At 39.4% G+C, this 26,501-nt stretch overlaps 1 protein-coding gene across 3 annotated transcripts; it reads left to right on the forward strand.

The window, feature by feature from the left end:
• The first annotated feature begins 89 nt into the window (after positions 1-89).
• ppp1r16b (protein phosphatase 1, regulatory subunit 16B) lies at positions 90-26,152 on the forward strand. Of its 3 annotated transcripts, none has more exons than XM_056750155.1 (11): positions 90-197; positions 11,473-11,848; positions 19,765-19,835; positions 20,479-20,624; positions 20,854-20,957; positions 21,465-21,589; positions 22,613-22,738; positions 22,907-22,982; positions 23,112-23,241; positions 23,495-23,621; positions 23,748-26,152. In XM_056750155.1, exons 2-11 carry the CDS (start codon positions 11,587-11,589, stop codon positions 24,162-24,164), a joined length of 1,584 nt encoding a protein of 527 aa, XP_056606133.1. In that variant the 5' UTR covers positions 90-197; positions 11,473-11,586; the 3' UTR covers positions 24,165-26,152. The 3 variants fall into 3 exon arrangements, with proteins under 3 accessions (XP_056606133.1, XP_056606132.1, XP_056606134.1); XM_056750154.1 differs by having other exon boundaries at positions 105-462; XM_056750156.1 differs by having other exon boundaries at positions 105-319.
• Positions 26,153-26,501: the final 349 nt, after the last annotated feature.

Genomic DNA, 26,501 nt, shown 5'->3' on the forward strand with positions numbered 1-26,501 from the left:
AAAGCGGTCAAGCTCTCACACATGTATGTCATGAATGCACAAAGATGATTTCCTGCAGAGCTGCTGTGGCCCCGCCCTTTGGGGGCGTTGCTTCACGCCGGAGCTCGAGCTTTTCACTTCATGCAGCAAAGAAGCGCGCGACGCATCACGGCACTTTTCCGCGATTAATGTTCGGATAAATCGGCAGCAAGCGCGCGGTGAGTTTGCATTTACACATCAATAGATGTTCCGCAGTCGGAGCTCTTTGAACTGGAATTTCTGTGTAAAGTGGGAGAGGAGACAGCGCGGCGTCCGCCGGAGTGAGACTCGGAGGGAGGAGGTGAGGAGGTTCTTCAGTCGCCCCCTCTTCTTCTCGCTCCTCACTAACTTTCTGAACGCGTGTTTCCGTTAAAAGGCTTGTTTAGAGTAAATGTGCTATTTCCACACAGAGCGTCTCCGGTTCTACCACAGTTTCTGGCCACAGTGAGTATGATGTTGCTCGGCTCCTTTGATCTGACTTATCGCGTGTAAATCTGTTCGAGCGATGCTCGGTGTGTGTTTGTTTGTTTGAGGAAACCGCTGTCAGTCAGCGCGAGCTCATTGAGTCTGAGGTATTTGACCGTTATATTTATCCCTCCATTCGCGTCACGTTTTGTTTTGCTTTTGTTTTTTAACAGTAGTTAATTCGAATAATTTGGGTTTTATTTTGCTTTTGTTTTTATAATTAATAATTCGAAGAGTTATTAGTGCGGTCTCGTTTCTTGTGTGTGATATAATGAGTTGTACGTGACTACGACGAATAATGGCTAGGATAACGTACACTACAAGACTTTTGCTCAGATTTTTGCCCAGATTTTCAGTCTGGAATTGTTGCAGAAAGTCTGCATCATTCTCCAGATTTTATCAAGTTTTGTTTTCTATGTTAACGTTCAAAAAGTCTATGATGTCTAGTTTGAAAAAATGTTTTGATTTTAAAAGGCTTGTAGTGTATTTCAGCCTTTAGTAAACATTTACATTTACATCTAGGCATTTGGCAGACGCTTTTATCCAAAGCGACTTAAATTGCTTTATCACATACATTTTACATAGGTATTTGCAATCCACAACCTTGTGTTGTTAACGCAATGCTCATTCATACCACTGAGCTACAGGAAAGCAGGAAAGTTAGCATTCAGTTTTTCAATTGTTTTAACATTTAATTTCTTTGAAATATGCCTTGAGATACAAAGTTTAGTTTTTAAACATCCCTTAAAGTCTGCCGTAATTCAGCGCTATTAGATGGAATCAGTATTTTGCATTCGTATGATGAGGTTATTTAAATGAGATTCCAGGATACTACACAAGATAGTTCTTCAAAACAATGTTTTTTAGATAAAACCTCAAAAGGAAATTGCGTAGCATAAAGTTGTAAGGGACTGATGTGAAATAGACATCATCATGTAGTTTATAAAGCTAAAAATACTGATTTCACTGTGAAATTCGTAGAGTTATTCCTAGATTTGATCCCCATCTAAACAAATTTGAGGGTCTGATGCTGTCATTCTTAATGGTAAGATTGTTTGTCTCGATTGAACACACTGTTAAAGTTGAACATCGGTTTAAAGGGGATCGATGAGATTCGCATTTAGCCCTGATAAAATGAACAGCTGCTTTGTGGCCTTTAAACATCATATGAAGTATTCAGGGATCTTTGTGTTTATTCACACATGTGTGGGAATTGAGATGCGTCCACACCTTTTGCTGCTGGAGGAGGAAACTCTGTTTCTGTCTGGCATGCTGTCGTGGCGTGTCTACCTGCGCTGCTGTCTAACATGCTTCCATACACGCTGTAAGCCATCAGACAAAACACTTCCACTTCCCTCTGCTGCAGGCAGATATTACCATCATTTTAATTGTTAGTCTCTCACTCTGTCATTACTTTGCTTTATGTAAATAGTCGGCGTCTATAAATATTGAGACTTACTGTTATCCCACGATGATGTTCTTTAGGAGTTATTTATTTTCTGTCTGAACTGTGTCTCGTGCGGAATAAGACGTTTGTTTTATATAATTATTAGACGATTCCTTAAAAGAAACTAGTTTGTTATTCATGTAATATTGACAGCAGGAGTGATCAGAGATGATGGATAAGACAGGTGTCTTTTATGAATCTCAGACGTTTCAAGACACCTGCTGCTGTAAAATCCATAAGTAGCATTTGTCTGCGGAGGTGTTCGGTTTAATAGTGGCCCGAGATTATAATGTTCTGCTTAAATCTGGGGCCAGACCTATTTACACCATGGTTTACAGCTTACTTAACTGTGGGTGAATCGGATTAAGAGATGCGGTGTGTGTGCATTTATGCGTCTAGTCTAGTGTATGTTTAAAGAAGCACTTTTAGTAGTGGGGTGATCACAATGATTCTGCCTTGTGAGACTCATTTTGAGGATTTTGAAAAATTGATTTCACCATAGGAAATAAATGGGCAGTCTTTGATGCACTATGCTCACCAGCCATTAATTTCTTTTGTGACGAATCTGTAAAAGCCTCAAATTGTATGGTTTGTCAGTGTCTGTAATAATTTATCGCAGTTCTTCATGACAGCCATTTAAAGAAAAACCAATTGGAGTGCACAGCACAGTGGTTGTGAGTATGAGAGTCGGAGACATTCAGTTAAATATGATTATGCAAATCATTGTTAAGATTTGATTGAGTGGGACTATTTCAGTTCTGTGTGTCTTATCAATCATGGCACCCCTAGCATTGATTGTATAGTGTACAGTTTCAATTCTATAAGACCATTGCACAGTCTACATTTGCATGCTATTAGAGTAAGAATCAATCATAAAGGACAAAAAAGGGCAAACATTGTGCAGATTACTCCGAGACTTCACGGATATGGAAAGATGATTGTTGTTGTCTGTCAGTGCCTGTTTCGCTCTCCTCTGCTGATCCCCTAGCAGGGTGCCAGATATTTGTTAACTCATGCTGGGATAGTGTGCACCACTGAGGGCCTGTTTGTTGGAGGGCAAGACAGATATCTCATTCTGTAGATTTATCCCCGGTTCTCCCACCACACCCCACACAACACTGCAGTGCAGTCGTTGTCTGTATGAATATGCTTGCGCCTGTTTGCATACATTGGTTCTCAATGTGAGATTTTGTTTTGAAAGGAGCACTCTTGGCCAATCAGATACAGCGTTACATCCGGTACAGGAAGTGACATCGCAGAAAGGGCCAGTAGGAAGCTTCTGCTGCCGCAGTGATTTGCTAGAGGACTTTTCCTTGCATTGTTGTTAGATGAACATGGGCCAATAAACACAAATGCTTGTAAGACCAGATGTTGCATATATACTGGAGCTTTGTGCTTTCATTTTTGTTGCTGCATTAAACAAGTTGGAATTTGACTGATCTTAAATGGATGCCACTAACACTGGTATTGTCTGCTTGAACTGATGTGTGAGACATATTTTATTTTCTTAATTTACAGGGTTACAGTGAATTGCCAGTAGAGTCAATTAACTACTAGCATAGAAGATGAACAGACTGTGGCTATGTGTAAAATTTGTCAAGTTTTGAGGTTTGTCATCATCAGTTGTCAGTGTAGATCGAATCAATGGAATCGTTGTTAAATTTTACTTCCCTAAAAAAAATGTTAACACTCGATCTCCATGATGTTCTGTGTTATTATCCTCACTGGGCTAAAAATGTGTGGGTCAATGTAAGGTTATAAAGAGATATTATGCATCTTAGTTCCTTTGATACTGAAGTATATTGACACTCGAACGTAGTAGGTGGTGGCAATGCATAATCAATTTTCTTACATTTTGAGTGTGGTTTATTGGTCAGAAGAAGTTGTTGAAACAAACAAAAAACTTTATTTATTATAGCATTATTTCTTTGCAGGCATGGGACGGTATGCTATTGTGACGGTATGATAACCTTTCGCAATAGTGTCACAGTTTCACGGTATTGCAATTACAATACTAACATTTGTTATTTTCAAATGTCTGCGTATACAAACAACAACTTTTCAGATGTACACATTTAATTTTTAACCGACATTCATAGAAAATATATGTCAGGTAAAAATAAAGCCTTAAAATTAAAATACTCTTTCAAAAAATAGTTTTTTTTCAAGGCCCATAAATTAGGCCTAAACATCAAACATTGCATTACATAACGTCATTATGTATTTTTGTGCAAACAGAGCTCATACCTTAGAAATGGTATTACAGAAAATGTGAGTGGTTTTGAAACCTATATACTCAAACCTCAGTATACCATGAAACCGGTATGCAGCTCATGACGAGATGTAGTAGCTATAACGATTTGATATTGTGAATACTTTTGGCCATGATAACCGTTTCATGAAAATGCTATGTTGTGACAGCCCTAGCCTTAATCAGGTTAAGAGTGCTCGTGTTTTTTTACAGTTTTTCACTTAAGTGAAAAGTGATGAGAGCTATGTTGAAAATCCCTATGTGTAGTGAGATGGGTTTCGTTATTAGTTGTCAAATTAAAACAAGCTCTCTCTTACCGTAATCTTGTTAATCTTCAAAGACATGAAACAGATAGTAACCACCTACCAACATCCCATTTGTGTAGGATTGTTTATTTTAATCCACCTGTGTGTGTTTCCTTTTCCCCCAGAGGTTGAGCTGGGTTTAGAATGTGATATGTTTTGAGTGCTGCTGCTTTGTCTCCATCAGGCACATGCTTCTCTTGTACCTTCCTGTACCAGTCCTGCCGCTGCTCATGCTCAGCCGGGGGAGTGTGTTTTTGTCTGTTTATCTTCAACAGTGCAGGAAACTTCGCATCCCTTGCTGACCTAGCAGTTTGCAAGCCATAATGTAAAAACTTGCGTAAAAACGTATGCTTGCATGCTAATGTTTGCGACTTTAATGTAACTTCGCAGTTGCAGAGTGCCCTCATTATTCAAAGCCGCCAACAGATGCGGTTTCTCAGCAACCAGCTTGCATGCATAATTAACACGAAGTTCAATATGATATTTTACATTCATTTATTGCCTCTGCAGGGTCTGATTCTTTGTTGAGACATTTGTCTAATGTGAAATATTGATGAGAAGCAATCATTACTCTAAAAGCTTTTGCTTTAAAAGCAGCCAAAAAAAGAACAGTTAGCTCCGTTGCGTCAGGACCAGACGAGAGAGCGACCGCTCTTGCCCACGTTCTTTAATTAGCTTTAAATCTAGAGAGAATCGCCAGGCGTGTCTTCAATTTAATTTGACATTTAGAAGAGGTTTGGAAGAGATAACAGCACTGTTATGGTGAGGCAGGGGATTGTGGGAAATTGTTATGGAGAATGAGGTCGCACTGAATGTGACAGAATCATTGCCAGGGTTTGACCAGTCACATGTGAAGACAGAGCATCAGTGAGTTGGAAGGAAATGTGACTTCGCCAGCAATAAGTGAATATCTGAGTCTGACAGAGAGATTGGATGAGTTGATCTTGCTGTTGTGCCAACACACTGCGGTCACCCATCGACTTGATGCTTAATAAACCATTGACAAAAACCACATTTGGAACTTCGAGAGAAGTTTTGAAGAAGTCATCTGTCCAAATGGCTTTTAGTGCATGAACAAGTTCAGTTATTAACCCACTGGCCTAATGTTGCTTACCACAGTCAGATGTGTCTTTACATTAGTATTCAATATTAATATTCAACGTTTCATTTATTTCCTTATGTTCATCGTGATCACATTCTACTATGAAGTGCAGCTATAATTCTAGAAATGCATTACACACACAAGACTTGTGTGGACTCTGTGGTTTGTTGGCTGTCTCTGTTTTGTGCGGCAACAGTTGTTCAGGTCACAAACAATAGTCTCGCTGTGAAGGGCTTGGTTACGTCTTTCAAAAATAAACTCAAAATCTTTTGCCAAAATGAACAGGTTTAGTGATGTCACAACACAGCATGTGATGTACTGTTGTGGTCGGCGGTCGTCAGAATGGCCCGAAATAGACAAAACAAACACGCAGCCCTTTCCTGTGTTCTCTCAATCCTGATGGGTTTAACAGTTTAAACAGATTATACTTTGGAGATGGTGATCATCATTTATATATTGTCTTCTAGGGATGGAACAGAACAGCTCACCCACGCTTCAATACGAAACAAGGTTTTCACCCACAGTTTTCGGTTCGGTTCTGATGGCTTGGCACATTTAAGTGTTTTTTCATTGTTCTATGCTTATGTGACAGGAACCGTAAAAAATTAAGTAAATACAACTATTTTACTGAAATTCTCTTTATTTAACTTTACTTATTTTATTATCTTTAAGCATAAATCTACTTGTACAAATTCCTGGCTCACAGCAGTTTTTGGCTTAGTGTTCATCAACAGGCCAGTAAAATTAGCTTCTTGAAGAGGTTTTGCACATCAGAGTAATTAAAATAATGTCATGCAAAACTTGCGATTGCTGTGATGGAAGTTAACTTGCTTCTCTTGTTGCAGGCAGCCTCACTTCACCGCCCGACCACCACTCGCTATTAGATCCAGACAAACACGGACAAAGCCAGTTCAGAGTGTAATTTAGCGCACGGAAATATTTAAATGAAAAACCAGAAAACCGCAATTCATTAACAGGTCGTACCGAACAGTTAAATATTATATTGAGTGTTGTGGCATCCCTATTGCCTTCTTTATTGAATCATTTTCAACCATTTACCAATTTTTTTGTTTGTACTGTATCGTAAATGTAAAACCCAAGTGTGTTTTAAGTTCAATATACAGGTTTGTGGCCCTTCATAAAAAAATGTAATCACCATTGTAATGTGATATATACTTATCTTTTTTAGAAATATCTATAGGATTTGTATTTAAATCTGTAATCATTGACCCAAATCAAGAATTGAATCGAAAGCTTGTGAATCAGAACATCAGAATCGATACCCGGACCTACGGCCCACCTCACTTCATCTCTGTTGTCAGAAGCATGCATGTGTTCGTTCATGTGAGCGTGTGTGCTTTCTATAGCTGGCCTGATTTGGGCCACTAGCTGGGGAGACCTGACCCAAAAAGAGCTTAAACTAACATTTTCAATCAGTATTCTTTTCATCTCTCCTTCTCTGTCTGTGATGTCCTTGAACATTCTTGTTTCCAGGCTGGAATTCTTGTCCTACTTGCTCCGCTCTTGGAAGTGGAAATTGAACCAAAACGTGTCATTAAATGCTGACTCAAGGCTTTCTTTAGTTCTTTAAAAATACCCGTCCATCTCTTCTGCAATGACTGCTGAAAACCGAATGAATTTATTACATTTTTTACTGTTTTGTTACATAGCAGCCTGACAATACATTACAGAAAATATTATGGAATAAAAAAACGAAATAGAATAAATTGAATGATATACAGAATACATGGTATTATTAGACCTAAAGTAAAATATGACCATAACAACTATCTGAAAAAATAATTTGATTTGTGTGTTAGATTCATAGCGTTGTTAAGAAACTATGTATCTTCTTGATATGGTTACATAGTGAATGCTCAAATGGTGCAAATTAAGTTGTACGGCTGAATTAATCGCGACAATTTTTAAGAAGGCATAAAGTTACCTACACTGCGAGGCTTTCTGTGAGGAGGACATGTATCAAGATTACTAAGCCGACTTTTAAGGTATAAACTTGATCGTAGAACACGAGACATTTAGCTTTATTTAAGAAAAAATAATAAAATGTACTATCTCATATCTATTTTTTGCTAAACAGTCATACAGTCATTATTATCATATGAACACTATTTTTAGGGGGGTTACAGGCTGTTAGCTGTTTAGTTTTTACTGCTATGCTGCTTTGAGTTTGGCAGCCCGTGAAGAGGTCACAATGTGTGCCAAGGGGTCAGGGGTGAAATCTAAGTTTAAATCTTGACTTATTTTCTTCAACTATGGTATGCACAGCAGCCTCCTACCAGGATTGAAGTACTAGTCAGAATCAAATCAGTTGTTAACAATTGTTAACTTTGAGGTAGTGCTGTGCGATATATATTGGATTTTCACAGCAGGTTTGCCTTCACATACATAAAGCAAACAACATTATTGATGAGAACGCAGGGCCTCTGGCATGTTGCCAGCTTGAGAGGGTTTTGTGTCAGGTGATGGAACGGTCATTTGCCCCTTTGGGGCTGTGATGTCACTACATCATGCACTTGTTAATTACATCAGCTTGGCATGGAGGCGAAAAATGCACACAGCGCTATTGAAGTGAGCTGTGCTTGTTTAGGGATGTTGTTCAGTCAGTTCCATTAGCCCTGTTCTAATCGTGTGTTAATAGAGCCTGTCCTGCTTCTTTAGTTTCCCCGGGGCAAGTTCATCACTGATAGCGGCCTGACCCGGGCGGGATGTAACATTTCTTTATTAACTTGTTTCAGGTGACACGGGTCTGTGTGTTCGCTTGCTTCGGGAAATGTAATTGATTCTGGTTTGATTTGATCAGTGAGGCCGTGTTTGTCTTTAATGCAATTACGTGCTGGGGAAAAAATGTGCAGTCTGAGAAGTATGTGCTGTTTCTAAACAACATTACTCGTGTTTACACGACTTCAGAGGCGCGCTTGGCTGTCAGTTAACCTATGCTAACCCAACACTTGACATTTACCTCAACTGGCCTCTGTACGACAGTCTCTGTATTAAAGTCATGGCAGCACACACGGCACTATAGGCTGAAGATCTTTTGATATTAGATAAATTCGCTTTATAAAAAGGCATCATTTGCTTAGTAATCTCATCTCAGTGCAATGGTTACATCTACTCTAAATGATCTGTGGTTATGAAACGCACTTAAGTTTTGATTTGTGACCAACAATTCACCTGTGTGGACGTCTCAATAAGATATGATGTTCTCGGATAGACATGCTTAATATATTTTTTAAACTTGTTAAAATCTTTTTTAAACTTGTATGGCAAAGAGACTATATACTGTGTCTAAAGTATAGTCTCTCTATCTCTACATTCATGTAATGTGTTTAAAGCGGATGTAACACGCACTCTGTTTCTGCCAATCTCATATCAATCTTTAGTACAGATAGAGTAGTACTGCATACTTTGTATCTTCGAAGATTCTTTAGTTTGATCACATTTATAAAAGACCAATACAGCTGTACGATTATTTCCGTAAACGACCTACTGAATGGGTGGGGGGGCCAAATGAAGCACACAATACATCATTGCATATCCCTGCATAACAGTTGATTCACTATAAGTTCATGTGGTGTACCCTATGCATGTGCATACCGATTGCCAACAAAACGCACACATTTGACTCAGTTTCACCTACCGGGAGTGGTACATGACCTACATCTTTCAGCGCTGGGACCACTCCATCTGTCAATTCCAAACGATCTTCAAATCTAGCGTTATATCCACCGTTTGTATTACATTCCTCACAGAAATGCAGTGAACAAACAAACACAGCTGAACCTTACAAACAAAGGCATGCGCTTTCTCCCACTCTCCATGGTTGACGCGAGGGCGTGCTTTTGTTAGAATTATCCAATAAGGGACTAAGAAAAGTTGTTACGAAACAATATTCATGTTCGAAAAAAACTTTCTGAAACTATCCAAAGCTGGGTGAGTGTATCGGGTACGGAAATACTGCATCATACATTCAACATTTTGACAAGTTGACCATGTCATGCATGAGAAGCCAGCACGTTTAACATTGTAACGAAGTCAGAATGCATGAAACACTGGCACCCCCCCTTTAAGATGTTGTGTCTCAAACAGCAGTAAGAACTGAAAAATGTAACAAATTATTTGTGGGGTTCTATTCTGTATTACTTTTCAAAGTTATTTCGGTCCTTGTTTAAATTGGCCACATGTTCTAGTATCTGTGGTTTGTGTGGCCCAGTTGCAGTGGACTGTGTGAGTATGAGGCCTTTGATGCTTAAGCACACCTGCACTCTCACTGATGTGCACAGAAAACACACATACTCACGCACACACAATCTATCTCTGTCTTATCCTTCTGCAGTCTCATGTTATAGTCTGTACTTATGTTGTTGATGTGGTATTTATGTATGGTAAAAGTGGACACATACACATTGACAGGAAGTTGTGGCAGGACATAAGGACAGAGATATGTTTTTAAAGTGTAAATTATTCGTTAAAAGATCATTTTGTTCGTGTTTATGAGTTCATTTGAGACAGATGACCTCCACGCTAACAAACATTTCAAGTAGCGCATTTCACCACGTGTGGCTTTATGAAACTTTCACAATCTGTCTCTTGTTGTAGCATCAGTCGGGGGCCGAAGTCACTCCCCCTCAAGATGATCTGTGCTCAGATGAATCTCCGTGTCATTTACTCCTCTGGAGGATGTAAGCTTGAGTCTGAGATGTCTTGGCGATAAGCACAGGAAGTGGTTAGACTTGTTTGCGTCTAAGTGTGTAGATGTCGTTTGCTGGTGGCAGGATGTGACCGTTGTGTGTCTGCTTTGCCCACTTCACGGAAAATTACACGGCAGTAGAGATGAAGCTGGAAACTTCGTCTGCTCTAATGCGAGAGCCCACGTTGTTCAGAACATCAGTGCCTGTGGCCCGTTCTGCATCTTCTGATAAATTACAGTGAGTCACTCGGATCCTTTAATCCTCGGCCATACTGGCAGCGAGCACTGTGTTACATGGGGCACTGATGATGGGTTTGTATAGGAGAATCTCAGCATGAAAACAAGATGGAGCCCTGTGTGTAGTGCTTGTATTTCTGGGAAAGATTTGTTTGGATGTCTATTTATTCAGTATCTTATGAATTGCACAAGGCTTTCTATGTTTTCTGTTTACTGGCCCAAATCTGAAGAGCCCACTCCCGAATTTTCTTCAATGACATTGAAATGGAATTGAAACGAAAATCCCCCCCCTGTTTTATGATCCGGCTATAGGTAAACAACATCAGATTGCTCATGCTCAACGCTCAGTTTCAGTGAGATACTCTCGGTGTTTTGTAGTTCTGTCTTATTTATTTTGACATTTTACATATGAGGAAACATCACAGAGACTCACAGCATCAGACGGACCGATGATGTGTGGAGAGACGGTTGATCTTTACACAGTCATTTATATTCTCTCTCTCCCGTGGAACATAAAATACTGGATGCTGCAGTGATTCTATATGAATGAACCTCTGGGTGTCCCTGGACGATTTCTGGAGTCATGCATGTATTGATTGCAATAAATTGTTGATAAAATGGAAATTGTATTATGTATAATATTCTTTAATATATGTTTATACTATTTACCTGCAGCATTTTACTTCTGTTCAGTGTTCATGATGCTCATTTGGAAGATATTTTCTCATCAACTGCGCAAAACAAAATACATACTGATCAAATTTAAAGCAGATTGAATGTATTGTAAGTCACTTAACTATCTGCTAAATGCATGAATGTAAATGTACTCTTATATCTTCACACGGGTATAATATTGCAGTATATCACCGCAGGCTGGTGACTATTGTGTCCCGCATTAAATCCAGAAACTGACCTGCATTTCTCTGTTTGTTTCTCCAGGTTGAGGATGAAGGCAGGTTTGGCAGGAAGATGCAGCCCCTGCTAGAGTCATCACCTCACCACCATCATCCACCTCTCCGCTCTCCTGCTCGCACCCTCCACCTGTAGCCCACCATGGCCAATCACCTGGAGTTGCTGACGGAGCTTCAGCAGCTGGATAAAGTGTCTAGCCTAGAGCGCCTCCGAGCGGCTCAGAAGCGTCGCACGCAGCAGCTCAAGCGATGGGCCGTCTACGAAAAGGAAATGCAAAACAAGAAACGCAAGGCCGACAAACGCCGTGGCTGCCATGGGAACATGGTGGAAAACAGAAGAAGGATTTCGTTTTCTGCGAACGTGGCTTTGTTGGAGGCATCAGCGCGGAACGATACTGATGAAGGTAAGGCTGTTCGGACAGATGTGCTCATTGCACGTAATGCGACTGAACAGACTGGAATCTTGCTTCTCTTCGAAGTGAGCAGTTAGCTGTCTTTCGTTTGGTTATTGTAAAATAAATAATTAATGGAAAGGGTGTGTTTGCGAGATATTCAGAGTGACCTTATAAAATGTGTTTGTGTATCCACAAATTGTAAATTGTCGCGAGAAATTGTGTCACTCCATCAAACGATTTAATGAAAAGCAAGAAACGGAAAAGATGCTCTGATGGTCATGTAAAAGTGCCGGTGACCGCAGATGCGACTAAATTGCTTGTGTGAGGTCGGGGGCTCTAATGTCTAACTGGCACACTGAGAGTAAGTGACGGGCTGACAGCTGCCGTCAAATGCTTTTCTGTCTCCAGTCTAATAGCCTGAGAAGTCTGGCCGTGCTGTTACTGTCTGAAAAACGCCATCAAAATGTGATGCCGTTAGAATCCCTGCCCAACACTCCCAAGAGAAACCTCCAGCAGGGCAATATAGTCTGGATTTGCTCATGCTTTAATCCCATCAGATTATCAATGAAGCGTAATCTCGGTGGTGAGATTACACTCGGCTTGATAGAGCTGTTTTTTGCCCAGACTAATCAGTGATACTTTGTTATTTTGACTAAATATGTCGCTAAATCTACAATTCTAACCGTTGTAATGATAACACATTACATTTGTCTGGTAATTTTTGCTCGTTCTCTTAATATTTCAGGCTGTTTTTGCAGTAATAACTTTTTATACTGGGTGTTGCGGTCAGTGTTACAGTGTCGGGTGTGCGTGCCAGATGTTTTGGAAAATCAAACTAACCCTGAATTCTTATACTTGACTCATACAGTTGTGTGTATGTCTTTACTGAATTTGTAAAGAACACATGGCTCGCACCTAAAAGAGGGATTCTTTGATCATGTCCATCACATGATTAAGTCCAAACAGTGACATTAAAGTCAGACAGAAGTTTAATTGATGTAGTAGTTCCAACGGTCTTCTGGAAACTTAATGAACACAATGAAGTCTGAGCAATCGAATGGAAAATATTATTACCTCCAGATGTGATTGGTCGAGCGTGATCTTATAAAGGACATCATTTCATCCACTGTGTTTTAATTCAGCTGTAATTCATTACATGAACTTTAGATAAGATGCACTCTGGATTTTGCTCATCTGGAGAGGGATGCAGGCGATGACTGGGGATGGATGACAATAAAAGAGGAATCGAGGCGTCTTATGAAGCAGAAATGTGTGGAGGACGTTATCAGCATGTCACTGAAAACAGATACAACTTTATTTTTATAAACAGCTGAGACGAATACACGATATAGACAAATACAGTTTTATATAAATCGTTTGCTCTGGGGGCATAAACATGAATTTAAATATTTAAAACAAAAATAATGTTGTTTGTTCAGGATGTGCAAAAGCCTCATTCTTTCACTACCAGAGCTGTAAATGCAGGGAGTTAAATCATCCAATCAGACCTGTAAACATGAGTTTAATCATCCAATCACAGCTGATTGAAGCATGACCGCGATGTGACCTCAAGGCGCCATGTTGATTTTTTTAAGGGGCAGTTCATCAATTCTTTCATCATTGACTCAATAAAATCCTGTTGGACTTTCTTCAGTGGAACACAAATCTTTACATGCAGTTACCCATGAAGATAAACAGATCCTTACAATGTGTTTTTCTTTAGTTTTTTCTTTTTTTACACGGTCTGGTTTTCTGTCCTCCATCTCTGGTTTAGTGCTGTAGGTTCCTGCCTTGGTTTTTCACATTGAATCTGTCCCTCAGAGGCGATTATTCTGCACCTGCGGTCACCCCCGGTGTCACTTTCTATAATGGCTGCTAGATTGGCCAGCTCAGTAACTGCAGGCCGTCTGCTTAAAGACGGATTGCTTTTCTTTGGCTCAAGGTTTGACAGGCGGTCGATGACAAACGACTCGACAGAGGTCAATGACAGCATCAGGGGAACGCTGTGAATTATAAACCTTTGGCTAATGGACAGTGTTTATATTTGTATTGATTTGTGTTTTCAAAATAAATCTCTGGATAACTTTAGAAGCGAGAAATGGACTAATAAAAGGATTTTAGTAAAAGCACAGTTGAGTATGGTAGTAAACTTTTGTTTATTTATGGCACCTAATAGGATATAAAACTGCCCTGATTCTGGTAAATAGGCCAAAACACGGCTGTAACCACATTCAGAGTTTACAATTTGGTGTAAAATTACGCTGTGTGTTTTGTGGGAGTAAACTAAACATGATTTAATTTGAATATGCACAGATTTGTGTGAACGGGTCAGACATGGATTTACAAACCGCATGGCTTTCACATACTATAGAACATCATTTAATCTATTTTGTTGTCATTGGAAATCAACAAATAAAATGATGGCAATTTAATTGCTGTTAATATATTCATGTACCAGTAAACTCACTGTTAGACCTTCAGTTATGTATGTTGACGGTGTTGTTCTGTTGAGGGTAAACATGTTGTGCTCGGACAAGCTGCCTGCGGTCACCGCCTGATGTTTATTGATCACAAAACTGGAAAGTGCTTTCGTGCTCTGACTAGGTCTAATCTGATTGACTGACCTCACTTCCTTTTTTCGTTATCTGGTTAATATATTGAGCACTTTTGGGAACACGGGTTATAATGGATGTTAAAAGAGGAAGTCCAGCTGAGTTCAACTCTTTTTGTAGCCTCTGTGTGTATTTGATAACTCAGACTTGTGATGCAGCCTGTGTCTGCGTGCAGCACATCACATAATGTCAAAACTAAATTGCTTGCATTATACATTCAGTTCCCCCAAACATATCCCTTTATCTTCCCTATTCATCTGAATCAAATGGCTATTTACGCAGTTCATACTTATTACTTGAAGTTTTATTTTATTTAGTACAATGTTTTGTGTACATAACTTTTTATCTGCACATAAAATCTTGTCTCTTGGATAGAAAAATAGATGTTTCACTCATTCTAATGTAACTCATTTTAGGTCAGCAGGGGACAGAGTTTGTTTTGCTTGTTTCAGATTCAGTATTTCCTATCTTCTCTATCTGTGCCGAGCAACATCCTCCCACCCGACATATGAGTTTAACACACACCATCACTGAACATGTGAACTAGGTGATAGACTTGGCTGTAACAGGCTGTTTCAGACTCGCCACTTGTGATATAAATGTGTTGATGAGACACAAAATGAGGTGACAGGCTTTTTATTGATCTCTTTGGATTAATAGAGGTCATTCATAGCACTTTGCTTTGGCTTGTTGCGACTGTCACTTGTGTTTTCTGCCGTTTGTTGTTTGTTAAGTAAAATGAGAAACAGGAAGAGTTTTTATTGCCATTAATTTCTCAGTCTCAGCACTGTGTGTGTGTGGCAAAACGCTTATATATCGTACAAACCAATATTTTTTACAAATCTAAAAATGCAAAAAGGTTTCTATGATCTTTAGGATCAGAGGTAGGTTTAGGGCATAAAATATACAGTTTGGTCCGTATAAAAATCATTTCCCCCATGGACTGTCCCCACGGAGATAATAAACCAGACGTGTGTTGTGTGTGTGTGTGTGTGTTAAATTCTCTCCTCATTGGTTATCCAGCGGCCCACTGTCTGTACCAGAACTCAACATTAACATTCCACGGCAGTCTAGAACATTCCGCTGTATGCTTTTATTCCTGCCATCCTCCTCTAGTTCCTACTGTCAGCTCAGGTTGTGTGTGCAGTCGACTGTTGCTGCTTCCCAATTCACCTATTTAAAGTATACCCTGAAAGTATGCACTGTTTTTATTAGAGATGCACAATAAATTATAGGCCATATTGGTATCGGCCAATAAATGGTCATTTGAATTTAGGATGGTAAGTAGGTGAATTGGGACACATAGAACTACTGCACAGGCTTAATGTTGAACATAGTACACTGATTCAGAGAGATCAATAGAGGCTGTCCATCTCATCAACTGAAAATTGAGTTAAGAATTAATGCATGTCTCATCTACATTTTTATGAAAAATAAGTGTTAGACTCTGCGTGAGTCGTCGCAGCGCCCCCCTGCTAAGCAGTTGCCAGGGATTTGCTAGATGGTTGCTTACTGACCCACATCAAAAGAGCCCCCCCATATAAACACTGAAATGTACTGCTGTGTGTTTGTGTTTTGATCATTATGAAGGAGCAAACATCACTAATGATGTACTGAAGGTCACAGCGGAAGACACTCACATCAGCATGAATTCACTAAATCTCTTTTCATGTGAGGATTGCAAGCAGGTTATGATGGTTGAAACGATTTCACCGTGTTAAATCTTTGGGTTTGTGAACATCTCCATGCCTTCAGGCTTTTTGTTTGCTGCAGATCTGTGTGTGTGTATTTTAAAGGTACGTGCAGTCTGCTAATGGAAAAGCAAGTTGCCTATTCAGCATCACTATACTCACCCGTAATATCCTCACATCACACTCCTGTGTCTGTTTGTGTGATTGGGGATGTGGATTTTAGGAGTGGCATTAAATGTTTGGGATTGTTGTGTAATGGCTCTGGTTCAGACGCCAGCTGAGATCTCATGATAAAGACTCATTAGCAGGCAGTTGTGATTCCCGTGTGAGTTCGGGGATGTGATCAACTGGACACTGTTATGAATGATCACAGATGTTTCTTTATGTTTTTGTGTCTCTGTATGTATTTAAGATTTTTTAAAATGTTTAGAAAAATTATAAATAAAAATGTATAGATTACTTTTTTAAATGCAGTGTTGATGATGCAAGTGTTTTAATTGATGTTAACACCTGTTAAAACACATAAGTTAAATGCTGTAGTGATGCAGGGGTACAGTAATCGCTGACTCACATTACACTCCTTAACCTTTTCTTGTCATTATATGTTTGGTCTCGCTCTGTATTTTTGCATTATTGTAAGATTTTGATCTTATGTGTATGGGGGTTGTCTGATTAATGATGAATTTTATCCAGAATAAAAGTTTGTGTTTTCAAATACATACACATGCATGTATAAATATTTACATGAATTTATATATATTAAGCAATAATTTTTATTATTATCAAATGTAAATTTTTATATTTTTCTTAAATATAGGCATGTTCATAGGAAAATAATATATATATATATACTCAGTCCACAGACATATATAATGTAAACACAAACTTTTATTCTAGGTGCATTTAATGGCGATTGTTTGACAGCCCTAATGTGTACATAAAATAACAGCAATGTCCTATGAAAACCATGTTTATGTTTATTTGTATTTAGCCTGTGACATTAATGTAAATATAAAATATAAAAGTAAATATATTTTTACTTTTCGACAGTCATCTCAATATGAAAGTGTCTCGATTTGACTGTTTTATTTGTGTGTGCCATTTATTTATTTCATCCGCTACGAGCACAACAGTGAGAGAGCGAAGAGGGAAAAATTCATGCTTCTACAGCTCTTAATAAATTTTGAATGAAATCCACCCAAACTCCAAATACTCAACATGTTTGTCATTCATTTTGATGTGCTGCAGCAGGCTGCAGATCGAGGGAAGATTTATTCCTTTAATCCGTTGTGTTTACTCAAATGGAAAACCTGTAAAGCCTCTTAAATTGAGATGTTTAGCAGGATAATTCAAGTATGTAGTTGTGTGAGATTTGTTTTATAAGGAGTGTAAATCGGCACTATGCATGATGTGCACGCACTGGTCCTGTGGTGAATGTAGGACAGTGGTTTGGAGTGACACAAAAACCCGCCAACCTGTCACTCTCACAGTCACGGCATTATTACATTGCTAAATATGAAGAGCTAATGTCCTTACAGTTAATCACTGATCCATTCATTCATATCGGCTGCCAGCCGGTGTCAAACTTTAATCTCATTTGTAATGCCGAGAGTATTTCAAAGTCGATATCTGACATTATGAGTTAGAATGATCAGACAATGTTTTTCTGTAACCACTTTGGTGAGCGCTTTCTAACGTTATAGCATATTTCACCTCTTCTGTATAACGTTGAAACTGTTATTTTACTTCAGACTAGCCTTCAGATGCATTTATTTTTTCCTTTTCTGGAAATTACAGTAATTATAGGCAAAACAATATTTATGTTGCGTCTGGCCTGAGTCTACACTGTACGTTTTTGTTTTCGCTTGGTTTGGTGCCCTGTACTTGAACATTATGTTTCCTACTAGGGGCACTAGATGGAGTATAAGCGTGTACAGACATCCGTTAATGAGTACAAATGAAGAATTTGTTTGTGCGTGTGATTTGTGCATGAATATGCAGTCTTTCTCGCTCATTTAATCTCACCATGATTTCTGACACAAACCCCCCTCCCGAATCAGAGGTGCGGGCGCTGCTACATCTCCACGCGCTGATAAGATGCAGCAGGCGGGTGTGGTTCTTCTCTTCCTGCGCTCTGTTTATCGTTGCGCGTTTTATCTGCAGGTCCTCCCTGTGCTGGAATGCAGGCAAATCTTCTGCCTCCTGATCCGCTGCTCTGTTTCCACAGCAGTGAAGTGGGAGGGGAATCTGTCTGTCTGTACGTCTGTCTCTTTGTCTGTCTGTTGGTGGATATGTGTATCCATTTCGGTAACAGGAACATGGCCAGAGAAAAAAAAACCTACTTTCTGAATAATAAATTAACTCCATTTCTCCAGTTGTGTTTTAGTGAGATCTGATGATGATAAGACTACGTTAGCTATTGAAATAGTAACTTGGAGAAAAACTGAAATAGCTGTCTGACTCCGTTAAATGAGTTGAGCCACAAGAGACTGTGAGACTTCACTGATCCCATACTAAAGATGACTAGACCATAGTCACGAATACTCTTTTACACACACTCTTTTACAAACACACATGTTGGGTTTTCATGTTTTATGAGGATTTTCCATACACATAAGGATTTTTAGACCACACAAACCGTATATGGCATGTATATTTCTATATTTTTACATTTTTAAATAAGCATAATTTACTTGGATTTATAAACTGTTTTCCTCATGGGTCAAAAACTACTGGTGTTACTGTCTTTGTGGGGACATTTGGTCCATGTGCTGCAGAGTTTACACGTGCACACACACATTTATACACACACTCTCATCTGTTCCTGTTTCATGGTACATGTGAAGCTTCTGGTCTATTGGTGAAAAATATAGACGTCCATTAATAGTAAGTAGCATTAGCTGTCTGTGAGAGCAAGATTAAAGTGACAGTACGCTGGTAAAAAGAAGAATGTTTTCTAGGAAGTGTATTTGAGGAAGCACACTAGTGTCAAAGGAGAGGTTTCAGAATTACGATCAGTTAAACCAATTTTTTTATGTATGCAAGTACAATACATTGGTGTACATTTCGCAACTCACAACAAACACAGACTGAGGTCAGATGTGATCATAAAGGTTATCATTAACGCTTATTTAGGAAATGATTAGCACTTGTTAGTTATGAAGTGTGGTGTTTTACAGTGAAGGGTCTTTCGTTCAAGTGTTGTGTGTTGATTACGCTCCTCATTTTAATCAAGTTTTTTTTAACTCTCTTGAATTAAATGTCTGTTTCAATTCAGCTTTGATATCTTGAAGATGTCTCGTTCTAGTTTTGAAAGCACTTATTGCGATCTGCGGTTTGAATTGAAACAGTATTTACACTCGTGTACAATCTGATTTCATCCACTGGTGTCAACCTCAGATCATGTTTAAAAAAGCCCCAAAGATGTAATTCACGTGACAACACTGTTGTTGGACAGGAGGCAATTTGTTTTACAGATGAATGAGGCAAAAAGTGGAGAAATGATGTTGAACTTTACGAAACATTGAATAATTTGAAATGGTTTGTGGGAAGTGAAACGGTCTCAAAGACATGGTTGAATTTCCAAAGCTCATGTTTCCTTCATTCTGTCTCTCCCTCACAGTGAGATATCTGCTAAAGAACAACATCCCTCCTGATCTTTGTAATGAAGACGGTTTGACGGCCCTGCACCAGGTAATGTTGGTCTCTCTGTCCATCTGCTGTATGTCTGTCTGTCTTTCTTCCTGTCTGTGTGTGTGTGTGTGTGTGTGTCTGTCTGTCGGTGTGGGTGTTGAGTTATGCTGTAGACCTGAAGCGCTCATGAAAGACAGGCTTTGTGTTCAGTCTCTCTCCCAAACTCCCTCACACTTTCTCTTGGGCCGATCGACAAAACTCAAGACAAACGGATGACTCTCTCACTCCCTCTCTCTCTCTCTCTCTCTCTCATGTTCAGTGGTAGTGTGTTGCTCTAGTTAAACATGTGTTGCAGTTTGCACATATTGTCTGAGAGAGTCAAACAATGTAAATTACTGCAGTTTTTATTTGTGCACAAACCCTTTAATCCAGAGTCAAACATTTAACTCGTGTTCAATATAAATCATAAAAAAATCTTGATTTTACAGATCTGTTTCTCTCTGTTCATTTTTACTTTAGGTTGGCTTTGTTAACAAAAACATTTTTGACAAAGAATTTGCAGCAAGGCTGTGTAAAAGTTGTGTGATGTGGAAACATTAGTGCAAATACTTGAAGATGCAAATAAATATGAAATGAAAATACAGTTTAAATCTGAGAGGAAAAATGACAATAATAACAATAACAATATAAATCTCACTCTCAGTGTTGCATTGATAATTATGAAGACATGGTGCGGATCTTGTTGGCTCATGGAGCGACTGTGAACGCTCAGGACAACGAGCTGTGGACTCCACTGCATGCTGCTGCTACCTGTGGACACACGGGTCTCGTCAAGATCCTCATCCAACAGTGAGTGTGTGTTTGTGTCTTTACATTTGTGTGTGTGTGTCTGTATATGTGGGTTATAACAACATGGGTATTACAACTTGAAGACGATTCCCGTATCTTCATAAATTGGAAGACTTAACAAGCACAACATTCCGATAAAAATGACAATGGTTTATGTGAGTTTTTAGGGGTGGAGTTTAGGGTAAGGGGGTATTAGCTCAGTATAATAGCTCTGTATGTCTCTGTGCAGAGGCGCTGATCTCTTGGCTGTGAACTCTGATGGTAATATGCCCTATGACCTCTGTGAAGACGACCCCACCCTGGACATCATCGAGACTGCCATGGCAAACCGCGGTGAGTCCCACAGCAGTCTCACTGTTATCAACTTCATCTTGAAGGTTGTTAGTATTTCACACCCTGACAAACAATGTCCTCCTGTTGCTCCATTACTTTACGAGTTCGTTCACAGAGATTAAACTTTGACCCTGAGAGAGACTCCTCAGCTTAATTCTTTTAAGTTGTGCATGTTGTACCAAAGTACAGGGACCGACCCTGATCCTGCATCTCTCACATGGTTTTCATAGTGTCAAACAACTTTTCTAAACATTTGACCTCACCTAACTGAGTAAATAATTTACTAGAGATGAATTGCCAGTATGGTCCATTTATAATGGAACTTTTAACATTGTCAATTTTCATTTTTTTATCTGTTTTGGTCACGGCCGGTGATTTATAGCAGATTTCTCTCAAATGCTTCATAACACGACACCTACCATCACCGATCAGGATTTAAATGAAAGCCGCTCCTCCCACTTACTTTTGATTGATAGCTGTATTATCCAATCCATGTGTGTTTGACAGGCATCACTCAGGAGATGATCGATGAGACAAGAGCGGCTGTGGAGAGCAGGATGCTGGGTGATATTCAGACCCTCTTGCAGGATGGAGCTGATGTGAACCAGCAAGAATCGCAGGGAGCCACGCTGGTACATACACACACTCACAGGCTAGGGCACATCACAGTCATGCCTCCCGTTCTTCAGGCATGTTTTGTTATTTCTTCCGTTAAACTCCCGTATTTCAGTTATTTCTCCTATGAAACACCCGGACCGACGAGATTAAAAAACGGTTATATAAAGTTTATTTCCAATATTTCCCGTTCTGTGGCCATAAGCGGTTCTTGTAAATAATATGCAAACACTTAAATCCATCCAGGTAAATAAATACAATTCTGCTAACTAATAAACAACTGAACTACGCAGTAGTTAATGCAGTGCTCTGCTATTTGAGCTCCAGGAACACTAACTTTGTCACTAATACAACACTTACTATCATCTGTGACCATCTTTTCTCTCCAGCCAAACAAACAGTGTAATAAGAGCCACAGCTCTGCTGTCAGATCAGCTTTCATCCAGCACTTACAGTATGTGTTACGGCACAGTGTGTGCAGTGTTGGGCATGTTACTCTGAAAAAGTAATTAATTACTAGTTACTTATTACATATTCAATAGTGTTATTAGATTACTGTACAAATTACTCTCTCCAAAAAGTATTTAATTACTTATTACTAATTACTAATATCTCCTATATAAACCTTGATTAGTTAAGTGAATTATGAAACGTCTCCATAACTTAATTCATTTAAATGGATAATATAAAACTACAGTAGTATTATTAACTCACCAAAGTATTACGAATGTTAGAATTACACATTAAAGCACAGATTTTAAAGTTAGAATTTTGAGTTAAATGTCATCATAAGTTGCTGTAATTAAACTACAGGAAAAATAAGAGTAATCCTTACTTTACTTTTTCAAGGGAAAAGTCATTAAATTACAGTTACTGATTACTTCGTAACTGGTTACACCCAACACTGAGTGCGTTGAACTGATGTTAAACTGAAGAGCAGCTGTTATCTATCTACAGCTTATTGCATGTTTTAATTGTTAAATATATAAAGCCATAAAGTGTTTTGTGTGTGGTGTTGAAATGTATCTGTGTTATTACAGCTTCACATCGCAGCGGCGAACGGTTACGCGCAGGCTGCAGAGCTGCTTTTAGAGGGTGGCGCTAGAACAGATGTGAAAGATTCTGATGGGTGGCAACCACTGCACGCCGCTGCGTGTTGGGGACAGGTACACGCTTAAACTCTCACTCACATACTCACACACGTGAACTCTCACAGGCTTACAAGTTGTTTGTACTCACTAACATGTCAAGTCATGCAGTAGGTGGAGTCCTCAGTTGGTTATCCAGTGATATGGATCATTTAATATTGCCTGATGTGTTTTATCACATTTCAGGTCCATGTGGCCGAGCTGCTCGTCTCACATGGTGGCAATCTAAATGCCAAGACTTATATGGAGGAGACGCCCATAGGTACAAACTCCTTTCTGATATACGTTTGATGTACCAGACCGAGCTGAGAATTCCCATGATTCATAGCATCACCGATTCACCAGTCAATCAATCATCAACTTAGCTTTTGTTACTGCTGTGTGTGTTCAGATCTGTGTGAAGATGAGGAGTTCAGGAATCATCTACTGGAGTTGAAGCACAAGCACGACATCATCATGAAGTCGCAACTGAAGCACAAGACCTCTCTGTGTCGCCGCACCAGTAGCACAGGAAGCCGCGGGTACATACTGACACCTGCTGGACATTCACACAGTGCACAAACACGCACATCACTTAAAATACTGACACCTGCTGGATATTCACATGAATCACATGCTACACACATCAAAGACAAGGCTGACACCTGCTGGACGTTTGCATTCATTACACGCAAAGGACCCATATTCATCTTACTATTATCATATCATTGCAATTCAATTGATTGTGTATATGAATTTATACATTAAAAAATGTTTGTGTTTATGTATGAGCAGTAAAGTGGTGCGGCGGGCGAGTCTGTCAGACAGACATAACCTCTGTCGGAAAGAGTATCAGACAGAAGCCATCGTGTGGAGAGGACGAGAAGAACAAGACTCCGAGCAAGAGAACAGCCAATACACGGTGGGGAGAAACCTGCATAAAATTTTGAACACACTCTATTACTTGATTCACATAAGCCCACAGTCTGATGCATTTCACACCTGACCTGCATCTTAAGTCGCTAAGATACCTTTTGATGTTTTGTAGAAGCAGCCTGAACATCCACCACGAGTTACTGGAATCCTGAAAGAGGAAACAAGACGCAACGGTCGCCTCTCCGCTCCTAATGGTGACCCGGTGTCCCCCGAGCCTCAAGACCATACCACTCCCCCACACAATGAGGATTCTAAGCCCAGATGCCCTCAGACGCTGTCCGAACTCAAAAAGCAGCGGTCCGCAGCCAAATTTATCAACTATCCCAACCTCAACGGTCACCTGGGCAATGGCTCCACGCTGGCCACAGAGACCAAATCCAATCCGGAAGATCCTCGTATGCCGCTGGTGTCGTCCAACGGCAGCGCGGTCTACTTCACGCCGGCCAGCGGAGACCCGCCCCTTCTGAAATTCAAGCAGCCAATAGAAGACGAGAACCCCAAAACTCACAGCTGCTGCTGTGTCTCATAGTTTCCAGGATCCCAAGCGTCCGATTGGATGTACACTATGATGTAGGCCAAAATTAACGAGTAACAGAAGAGCATGCGGCCCCCCACTAGTGGATTCCCCCTATTTTACCTGCTTATTCCAGTCCAAACCTGGAGGTGTTCTGATGAAGACATGCAGGAGGAGGCATGTGGGGTAAACAGATCGTGTGGTACTATAAAGCGATGATGAGGGTTGAAAACAGTCTTACTCTGTCTGATCCCGGCACAGGAAGGACGGGTTGTCAGATAGGAGGAAAATGTAGCACAGCTTCCGTCCATCACCCCGATTCATGATTGATACATTGATTCATTCAACTGACTTCAAGAGAAATGAAAGGTTTACTGTTTGTGGATGCTTAAGCTGAGGAATTGTTGAGCTGTTGTGCAGTTTAGAATTCGGACCAGAATGAAACGTTTCCAGTGTTTCTGTTCTGTTGCCTGTGATGATCTACTGTACTGTATGTGAGAGGCAACAGGGCCCAAAAGTATTGTGTACAGTATTTATTCATATATGTGCATAGAAGCCACTGTACTATAAGATTCTTATTTATTGTACTGCAGAGAGATGAAGCCATTTATAGAAAGGATGAATTAAAGAAACGTCCACATACGTCAGTATTTTTGTATGTCAGTGTTAAAAGAACACGTCTAGCTTGCATCTCACCCCAGAAATAACAAAAAATAAGATGGTAATTTTTCGATGCATATTTGTGATGTTATTCTCTTTGACCACATTTCAAGGAATACAGTATGAATGGACTGTAACAGACTTTTTAATGAACATTGAAGTGGCACTACAAATGTGAATTTGAGAGGGGAAACAATCTGTGTCATCAAATTTGCTACAATGCAAGTAGTGCTCCCATAAACATGTTTAATTATATATACAATTTCAGATCTATTATATGCGTATTAATAAGCTCATCGCTCTATTTTAATTTAATTTTGGGGTGAAATGTGACCTGGCTGTGCAATGTGAGATTCACAATGTGCGTCTGTTCTACATGTGCTTTAGAGGTGAGACAGGCTGCTGAGAGGAAAATAAAATGAACATTGTAGCCGTCATTTAAAGGGATAGTTCACCCAAAAACGTAAATTCTGTCATCCTATTCTCGGATTGTTCCTGACATGTCTTTGTTCTGCAGTAAATGGGGGATGAGATCTGTTTGGTTACTGAAATTCTTCCAAAGAAATGTTTAGAGGTTTGGAACAACTTGAGGTTGAGTAATGATGACAGAATTTTCATTTTGGGTGAACTATCCCTTTAATGCCTACGTCAGGGATGAACACAGCGGGAGGAGAATGAGAAACATATCCAGACAGAATAACGTATTGTGCATGTAAATCACATGATTTAGTTAATCCAGTAACTCTTTCGAGCTGGATTATGTCTCTCATATTGGATGCCAAAGTCTTCCAGAAGTTAAGAATGTTAGAAACAGCCAATGAGGTCTAGTGATAGTCTTGTAGTCCCGCCTTCTTGTCAACAGTAACTTCTTTCATTCGTCACTTTACAAAAGAGGAAAGCATGTAAATAATCTTTGGAATTTGTTTCCTTTTTTATGGAAAATACTGAAATGCAATATGAGCGAAATGTTACAGTGAAAATGCTTAACACTGTTCACGTCAGAGACCAAAAATACTGACATTAAACTGCTTTAGACACACAGAACGCTGTATGACACATACGGGCCTGATGCATCACGTTTATGAAGGAGCCTGTGACTGAATATAGAAAAGCGCACCGGTGTCATACAGCTGTAGCGCACGGTATTCTTGTAGCTCGTGTTTTTGTACATTGAAGTAGACATATGACTAGAGACAGAGAGAATCTTACTTCTGTTTTACAGTCAGCTGAAGTTTTCCTGCCACCATTAAAGGAAAAATACTACTGATTTATAGTTACTGGAGTACACTGATCACTGTATTAATGTATTTTCAATAAATTGTATATTTTGATCAGTTTCTAAAGCGGTCTTGTTTCTTGATCTGTTTGAGCAGACAAGCACACGAATGAAATGATAAATACGTGCACGTAAATTCGAAACTCTATATTCAAACTAAATCTCCGAAGCAAGTGTGTAAACATCCTTACAAGGTATGCTGAGCAAAATAATACGAGATTGTTTGTCTTGCTTTCAGTTCTTAAAAATATTACTTTTTTTTAGCATGAAATATGAAAATTATTTTTCTTTATTGGCAAACAGCATTTTTTTTATCATTTTTCACATTTAGTTGAAAGCAAGACAAAATCTTTCCTTATTTTGCCTTTTAAATATACCTTGTAGTATGGATGTGTAGGATATTATTTTGGAAAACA

This window comes from Triplophysa dalaica, chromosome 6 (genome assembly GCF_015846415.1).
Source record: "Triplophysa dalaica isolate WHDGS20190420 chromosome 6, ASM1584641v1, whole genome shotgun sequence".
Classification (NCBI taxonomy): Eukaryota; Metazoa; Chordata; class Actinopteri; order Cypriniformes; family Nemacheilidae; genus Triplophysa; species Triplophysa dalaica.

What these genes read in the sequence shown, in the direction of transcription:
- ppp1r16b (XM_056750155.1), top strand. Translation starts at nt 11,587, where the DNA reads ATGGCCAATCACCTGGAGTTGCTGACGGAGCTTCAGCAGCTGGATAAA. An exon ending in GTCAAGATCCTCATCCAACA is followed by an intron (nt 20,625 to 20,853) that starts GTGAGTGTGTGT and finishes GTCTCTGTGCAG; the next exon opens with AGGCGCTGATCTCTTGGCTG. An exon ending in AATCGCAGGGAGCCACGCTG is followed by an intron (nt 21,590 to 22,612) that starts GTACATACACAC and finishes GTGTTATTACAG; the next exon opens with CTTCACATCGCAGCGGCGAA.